The sequence below is a fragment of the Haliotis cracherodii genome, unplaced genomic scaffold, assembly GCF_022045235.1.
Source record: "Haliotis cracherodii isolate W230 unplaced genomic scaffold, xgHalCrac1.p SCAF_11, whole genome shotgun sequence".
Taxonomy (NCBI): domain Eukaryota; kingdom Metazoa; phylum Mollusca; class Gastropoda; order Lepetellida; family Haliotidae; genus Haliotis; species Haliotis cracherodii.
The window spans coordinates 7608026-7616725 of record NW_027266266.1 but is presented as its reverse complement, the minus strand read 5'-3'; the positions used below and the strand labels follow the sequence as shown (position 1 = coordinate 7616725).

At 47.5% G+C, this 8700-nt stretch overlaps 1 protein-coding gene across 1 annotated transcript; it reads right to left on the bottom strand.

Moving 5' to 3' along the window:
• Window positions 1-1067: 1067 nt before the first annotated feature.
• On the bottom strand, window positions 1068-6076 carry LOC139455335 (uncharacterized). Its single transcript, XM_071236887.1, has 2 exons — window positions 5928-6076; window positions 1068-3135 (listed from the first exon to the last, which is right to left on the bottom strand). Exon 2 carries the CDS (start codon window positions 3126-3128, stop codon window positions 1440-1442), a length of 1689 nt encoding a protein of 562 aa, XP_071092988.1. The 5' UTR covers window positions 3129-3135; window positions 5928-6076; the 3' UTR covers window positions 1068-1439.
• Window positions 6077-8700: the final 2624 nt, after the last annotated feature.

The window sequence follows — 8700 nt, the reverse complement described above, 5'->3', positions numbered from 1 at the left end:
ACTTTGGGTTTACCGCCCACATCACGCTGACATGTCGTGATGAAAATGGAATACTGTGAAAGCGTTGTTAACTTCACCTACACTGACCTCCTTGGTGTTAACCTATTGCAATCTACACTTATGATACCACATGCTTTCGAGCTATATTAAAACTTCCACTGGCCTCAAGGCTGTAATTCTAATCCTTTGTTGGACGAGACCGTGGAGCTTGTTCAGCTGCGAGAGCCCAACGATGAGAATCATCATCGCGTTTGCGAATTGCGGCGCGGAAGACGACTTGGCCACCTGTGCCCTCACATACCACAGAATTCATAATGTTATTTTATGAATGATTCTACACAACCTCTCAGGTCTGGGACAAAACAAACGCCTTGTGAGTGGGAATAAGGCAGTTCCTTTTGCCCATTCAATAAACAGGTCAAAAAGAGCATGTCTGAAATTTAATAAGACAAAAACACAAAACCTTCTTTACGCCAATAAATAGATTCCCCAAAATACACTTTTTCTATATACTCACAGAAAGTGTGAATAATTAACCACTTAATCATAAAGTGAGTGAGTGAGTGAGTTAATATTTAACGTCACATCGGCAATATTTCAGCCATATCGTGACGAAACAAAATTTGACATTAACAATATATTAATCATAAAGTGGTATTTACTTCCCGATAATGGAAGTTCTTCCTTATATAAGCAAAAACAATCTCCTGACTTGAGATCTATGGACGTCTTTGTCACACAGCGATAATATATCGACTCATAATGTTACACTGTTTAAGGGGGCACAGGTGGCCCAGTCGTCTAAGACGCCGCGATTCGCTGTGCAGAGTTGCGTCCCTTGGGCACGCCAGAAACCTGTGATCGTGGGTTCGAATCCCGGTTCGCCCCGACTAGTTTCTAGGTTTGTCAGCACCATACCCGTGCTCGTGGATTTCACCGAAGTGGTAAACGTCCAAGACCTACATCACTTCGGGCTTTCCTCCCACATTAAGCTGACACGCCGTGATATAACTGGAATACAGTTAAAAGCGGCGTTAAACCCAACTCACTCACTCACTCACTACACTGTTCAACATCGTCTGTCATATACAGAGCATGAAAAGCATGAGATTTACAAAAAGAACATGTGCAAGTGGGATAGCAAGGGGTGTGTTTCGGTGAGCAGTTCCCAATACAAACCACAAACAACTGTTTCCCTCAAGTGGGTCTACCCAAAGTCTTGATTTTCTGCCGAACATAAACGGCAAGACATCGGTGAAAATCATATGAACGGATCACAGAAAATCAGTGATGACACTGTGTTCGCTAATAGTGTAAACAAGTCGTGCCAGAAGCATCCGCCACAAGGACAATTTGCACTAAAAAGCAGGTCACAACACAGGCTTACACAGTGACCATCGTGGGAGCATAGCCACCAATCTTGTGGATAAACAGATAAATTAGGACCTCCGTTTGTACAGGGAGATACTACCTTCCCAGTCAACCACACACAGGATCCCCCCGGGACCTAAACACACAGAGGATGGTCTGTTGATACCATCCTTCTCACCAAGGACCTTTTCACATCTTATAGTGTCCCCTGGATATATACAATACACTGCATTGCCACCGTAGTCAACCACGTAGAAGCTGCCGGGAGAGGTGTTGAGGCACATCCCGCCAGGACACCGGAGCCTCCGGTCACGAGAAGGGGCAAGGGAAAAGCTCTTCTGACCGACTAGCCTTCCATTTTCAGTTTTTATATCAAAGCCGATCAGGCTTTTCTTGACTGTATCAGCCACCACAAACTTGTCTTCCGATAAGACACATATGTGACTTGGTGCTGCAATCGTCCAAGAACTTTCACTATTTTCAAATAGACAATCTTGGGATGATGACACCTCAGAAGTACTGTGTTTAATCTTAATCTGGTCTATTCTCGCTGGTCTATCAGAAGACCCTGTTAGGAGAGTATCGAAAGCCAACACCGCGACACTCTGGTAGTTGTGCTGTGTCCGCAAGACATGAAGGATATTCAAATCTGGGATGGAGATGAGGAATATTTGGCCCTTATTCTGGAGATTGACTACGACACAGTTTTCTGATGAATTCAGCAGGGCTATGGAGCTTGGTCTGCCACCAACCTTGACCTTGGAGGATATTCTGTTACTAGGGAAATAACCACTGAAATGAACGACTGTCTGTTTGTTGTAGTCTGTCACAACGATTGTTTTTGCTTTAGGAAGACAACACACATCCGAGTAGCCACTGCCATGGTAGTTTGGGTAGACATTCACTCTCTCCATTGTGTATGCATCTACGTATATAACAGGCGCCTCACCCCGGCTTAAGTCATTCGAGCTGGAACTTCTTGCACTCAAGGGTCCCCCCCATAAGTCGACAAACGGAGACAATTCACGGAAACTGCTGGAAGGACGGATAGCACCCCATTGTGTTGCCACATGACCAGATGAATTGTCACTTTGACCAAACGGTGAGTTGTTACTAGAATCAATACCATGGGCTCCAAATGTCCGCCGTATAGGAGAAAGGAAAGATTGATTCAGTGAAGGATTGTTGATGTCCTGCGTACTGAGTGGGCCATATTCTGGCAGGGTTGGGGCGGATGGGATTAATCTTTGAGGAACAGCTGGATTGTATGTTTGGGCTGCTTCTTGAGGAACAAAATTCACTGTAGGTCTTGATACTTGCGGCTTGATCCCAGAGGCAGAGGAGGTGTCACTAGTACCTGGTTTGGACTTGGAAAGAACGTAATCAATCATTTTCTGAATCATGAAATTGTTCTGGAACTCTTCTACCCATCTGTGCAAAGGATTCTCCCAGGTTTTGAGGAAGTGGAACTGCTTGCAGACTGGACAAGGAAAACCCTTTCTCACTTTCATTTCCACTTCATTTTTAGATTGTATGTAGGAGGCGAGACAGTGACGGCAGAAGGTGTGGAGACATGGCAGGCACTTGGGGTGACTGTACATCTCGAAACATATCGGACATGTTAAAAACTGTTCCTCTATCGTCTTTGTCGTTGGGCTGTGAGGTTTAGTTGTAGGGCTGCGGGAATGAACCTGTTGTCTTGCTACAGATGTGTTCAGTTTCAAGGGATTGGACGGAGGCAGGTTGCTCTGCGCCATGTTGTCTCTGTAAATAAAACACAAAGGTGTAAACATTGTTTGCTAAGTATGATATCGGCATTATGGAAAGACTAGTGAGTTCGGCTCTACGTCGTGTTTAGCAATATTCCAGCAACATCGAAGCGGAAGACACGGTAAATTGGCTTCGCATGTACAAATGTTGGGAAGCAAACACCGGCCTTCGGTGTGATGAGCGAACGCTTTAACCACTAGGCTACCCCACCGCCCCTATGGAAAGACGATGGATGGATGGATGGTTTGTTGTTTAACGCTGCACTCAGCAATGTTTTAGCTTTATGACGGCGGTCTGTAAATAATCGAGACTGGACCAGACAATCCAGTGATTAATATGATGAGCATCGATCCACGCAATTGGGATCGATGACGTGCATCAACCAAGTCAGCGAGCCTGACCACCCGATCTGTTAGTCGCCTCTTACGACAAGCATGGGTTGCTGAAGACGTATTCTACCCCGGATCTTCACGGGTCTATAGAAAGACGAAGCGAAAGACAGAACACTAGTCAGTTGAACACGTTTCACGGTTCAGTTCCTGTGTCTCGGGTTCTTTCTACCATCTTAGATATTTTGAAACATTATAAACGTGTACGTTACATATTTTATAGGACCATTGTATTTATTTTGACTAAAGTTGAATTCTCTTTATTCATAATGTCTGACATTTCTACAAGGGGTTTCATCATAAATGCTGAAAATAAATCGAGAAGAGTAGTGAAGGTATTGAACTGTCAATTTATTGACTAATAAAGGTATTGACTAGTAAAGGTATTGAATATTGAAGGTATTGAATAATGAACGTATTGACAAGTGAAGGTACTGACAAGTGAAGGTATTGAATAGTGAAGGTATTGACAAGTGAAGGTATTGAATAGTGAAGGTATTGACGAGTGAAGGTATTGACTCATCCACCCCTTCCCTACTCCTCCGCTACCTCACCCACCCCTTCCCTACTCCTCTCCTACCTCACCCACCCCTTCCCTAATCCTCTCCTACCTAACCCACCCCTTCCCTACTCTTCTCCTACCTCACCCACCCTTCCCTACTCTTCTTCTACCTCACCAACCCCTTCCCTACTCCTCTCCTACCTCACCCACCCCTTCCCTACTCTTCTCCTACCTCACCCACCCCTTCCCTACTCTTCTCCTACCTCACCCACCCCTTCCCTACTCTTCTCCTACCTCACCCACCCCTTCATTACCCCTCTCCTACCTCACCCACCCCTTCCCTAATCCTCCCCTACCTCACCCACCCCTTCCCTACTCCTCTCCTACCTCACCCACCCCTTCCCTACTCCTCTCCTACCTCACCCACCCTTCCCTACTCCTCTCTACCTCACCCACCCCTTCCCTAATCCTCTCCTACCTCACCCACCCCTTCCCTACCCCTCTCCTACCTCACCCACCCTTCCCTAATCCTCTCCTACCTAACCCACCCTTCCCTACTCCTCTCCTACCTCACCCACCCCTTCCCTACTCCTCTCCTACCTCACCCACCCCTTCCCTAATCCTCTCCTACCTCACCCACCCCTTTCCTACCCCTCTCCTACCTCACCCACCCCTTCCCTACTCCTCTCCTACCTCACCCACCCCTTCCCTAATCCTCTCCTACCTCACCCACCCCTTTCCTACCCCTCTCCTACCTCACCCACCCCTTCCCTACTCCTCTCCTACCTCACCCACCCCTTCCCTAATCCTCTCCTACCTCACCCACCCCTTTCCTACCCCTCTCCTACCTCACCCACCCCTTTCCTACCCCTCTCCTACCTCACCCACCCCTTCCCTAATCCTCCCCTACCTCACCCACCCCTTCATTACCCCTCTCCTACCTCACCCACCCCTTCCCTATCCCTCTCCCACCTCACCCACCCCTTCGCTACTCTTCTCCTACCTCACCCACCCCTTCCCTACTCTTCTCCTACCTCACCCACCCCTTCCCCAATCCTCTCCTACCTCACCCATCCCTTCCCTAATCCTCTCCTACCTCACCCATCCCTTCCCCAATCCTCTCCTACCTCACCCACCCCTTCCCTACCCCTCTCCTACCTCACCCACCATTCCCTACTCTTCTCCTACCTCACCCACCTCTTCCCTACTCTTCTCCTACCTCACCCACCCCTTCCCTAATCCTCTCCTACCTCACCCACCCCTTCCAAACTCCTCTCCTACCTCACCCAATCCCTTCCTTACCCTCTCCTACCTCACCCATCCTTTCCTTACCCCTCTCCTACCTCACCCACCCCTTTCCTACCCCTCTCCTACCTCAACCACCCCTTTCCTACCCCTCTCCTACCTCACCCACCCCTTTCCTACCCCTCTCCTACCTCAACCACCCCTTTCCTACCCCTCTCCTACCTCAACCACCCCTTTCCTACCCCTCTCCTACCTCACCCACCCCTTTCCTACCCCTCTCCTACCTCAACCACCCCTTCCCTACTCCTCTCCTGCCTCACCCACCGCTTCCCTACCCCTCTCCTACCTCACCCACCCTTTCATTACCACTCTCCTACCTCACCCACCCCTTCCCTACCCCTCTCCTACCTCACCCACCCCTTCCCTACCCCTCTCCTACCTCACCCACCCCTTCCCTACTCCTCTCCTACCTCACCCACCCCTTCCCTAATCCTCTCCTACCACACCCACCCCTTCCCTACCCCTCTCCTACCTCACCCATCCCTTCCCTACCCCTCTCCAACCAGCTCACCCTTTTCCCTCCATACCTCCGACCCACATCCCCACCCTGATATCAAGTAGTCGGGTCCTACCTGTATCTAGTGACTTACCTGCAGCGTTTAGATCCACAGTTGTACGTAGAACGACTCAGAAAACAGAATCTCTCGGCCCAACACTGCTACGACATTGCACCACATCTCCTGGCATTGTGTCCTGCCAGTCAATAAGAGCTATATTCACACTCTGAGGTCACGTTCACTTCTGCATGGGCGTGTCAAGTTGTGACTTGCTCAATCCATACGAGATGATTTTGAAACAATATAGACGTCCATTATTTGGTATATTACACCTGATATTGTCATCAGTATTACTGCTGACGGCAGTGACCTACGATCGACGCAAGATACTTTTCCGCGTTGTCAACCATGCAATCCTACGACTGAGATCTCTCGGCGAAACGAGCGGAATGTGGGTCAAAGGTCATGAGAAGCTATAGCGACGTTTTGTTGATCAACAGTGGATCGTGTTTTGTTGACCGTGCAGGATGCTTTGTATAGTGTGGAGGGAAATATACACGACACATTCTGCGTATCTGATTCATGCGTCGTGGTTGGATTGTATATGTACCTATGTTTGTAGCCTTTTGGGGGTTTTGCGCTACGACACAAATTCGTATATATATACCCTTTTTTTATATTTTAAATGTACCATTATGTAATGAGTGTCTCGTAGGCCAACTGGCGGGGTGCTGTTTTCTTCTTCTTCTTCTTCTTCTTCTATACCAGAAGAAGGGATGTATTAAACTTTATTTGCTCGAGAAAATGCCCAAGCTTGGCTTTGGTCTAAGGTTGCCTCAAGTACGTCTATGATTTGCCTAAGGTTGGTCTCAGGATGGCCTGAGGTTGCCTCAAGAAAGTCTATGGTTTGCCTAAGGTTGGTTTCAGGATGGTCTAAGGTTGCCTCAAGTAGGTCTATGGTTTGCCTAAGGTTGGTCTCAGGGTGGTCTGAGGTTGCCTCAAGTAAGTCTATGGTTTGCCTAAGGTTGGTCTAAGGATGGTCTAAGGTTGCCTCAAGTAAGTCTATGGTTTGCCTAAGGTTGGTCTCAGGATGGTCTAAGGTTGCCTCAAGTAGGTCAATGGTTTGCCTAAGGTTGGTCTCAGGATGATCTAAGGTTGCCTCAAGTAAGTCTATGGTTTGCCTAAGGTTGGTCTAAGGATGGTCTAAGGTTGCCTCAAGTAGGTCTAAGGTTTGCCTAAGGCTGGTCTAAGGGTGGCCTGAGGGTGTCCTCAGGTTCGTCTCAGGTTGGTTTAAGGTTGGTCTCAGGATGGTCTAAGGGCGGTCTGAGGTTGGCCTCAGGTTCGTCTGAGGTTGGTCTAAGGCTGCTAAAAGGTTGGTCTGATGCTGGTCTAAGATTGGTCAGGTTGGTCTGAGCTTAGGTTAAGCAGATGGTAAAGCCAACCATCCCCCATTCCTAAGCGGACTGGTGATGAATACCTAAACACACCTTGTGCTGTATGTGAAAATCTTCTAGGAAGGAGACGCCTAGTACATGCGTCATCTAAGGCGTCATCTAAGGCGTCATCTAAGTTCGAATCCCGGATCGTCCCGATAATATTTCTAAGTGTATCAGTACCATATCCGTGCTCGTAGGTTTCACCAAAGTGGTAAACGTCTGAGACCTGCATCACTTCCTCCCACATTAGGGTGCACGGGTGGCCCAGTCGCCTAAGGCGCCGCGATTCGCTGTGCAGAGTTGCGTCAATGGGGCACGCAAGAAACCTAAGATTGTGGGTTCGAATCCCGGCTCGCCCCGATTATGTTCTAGGTTTGTCAGCACCATACCCGTGCTCGTGGGTTTCACCGAAGTGGTAAACGTCTGAGACCTGCATCACTTCGGGCTTTCCTCCCACATAAAGCTAACACGCCGCGATATAACTGGAATACTGTGAGGAGCGACGTTAAACCCAACTCACTAACTCACTCACTCACTCCTCACACATTATTAAGCTGACACTCCGTGATATAACTGGAATACTGTTCAAAGCGGAAAAAAACTGACTGACTGACTCACTGCTTGTAACACAAACTGGACCCAGACAGGCGAAAAATGCCGCGATATGGTTGAAATATTGATGTCACCTGCGTTAAACAAGCAAACAAACAAACAAAATTAAAGTTTGTCTGACTCGAGCTCCACACATCGGAATTACCACAGAATGTGAGATCTTCTGGAATAAACATTTTTTAAAAATTAAAAACAAATGTAACCATCTCCAAAACCTAATGATGACCCCTACGCGAATTACTGCCTGATATTTGTAGTCAGTAGAATTTGGTGTGACTAACATCGATACCCAGAACATTAAGAACCACGTCACTTTATGGCTGAAATACTACCGGTGTGACGTCAACATGTAACTTACTCACTCACTCAATGTAAACAGTTTTTTTCAAATAAAACATCCTTTCCATAATCCTGACAAATATCTGAGTGAGTGAGTATGGTTTTACGCCGCTTTTAGCAATATTCCAGCAATATCACGGCGGGGGACACCAGAAATGGGCTTCACACATTGTACCCATGTCGGGAATGGAACCCGGGTCTTCGGCGTGACGAGCGAACGCTTTAACCACTAGGCTACGCGACCGCCCCCTTACAAATATCTGCTCAAAGGAGAGACCATTGAACGATTCCAACTACACTATATCATGGATTTATGAATCATTACGTCCCAAACTATCCATTATGTCATTCGACAAAACAAAACATCTTTTGAAAGGTTTTGGTTTTAAAGGTGAAAGATAGCTTTTTAAAACACTGAAGCTCGACTATATAACCAAAGCATTGTACCCGTCACAGACACATGCAAAGTCTTTACAGAT

Bases quoted from the DNA above. Each gene is read 5' to 3' on its own strand.
- LOC139455335 (XM_071236887.1), bottom strand. From the start codon at position 3,128: ATGGCGCAGAGCAACCTGCCTCCGTCCAATCCCTTGAAACTGAACACA.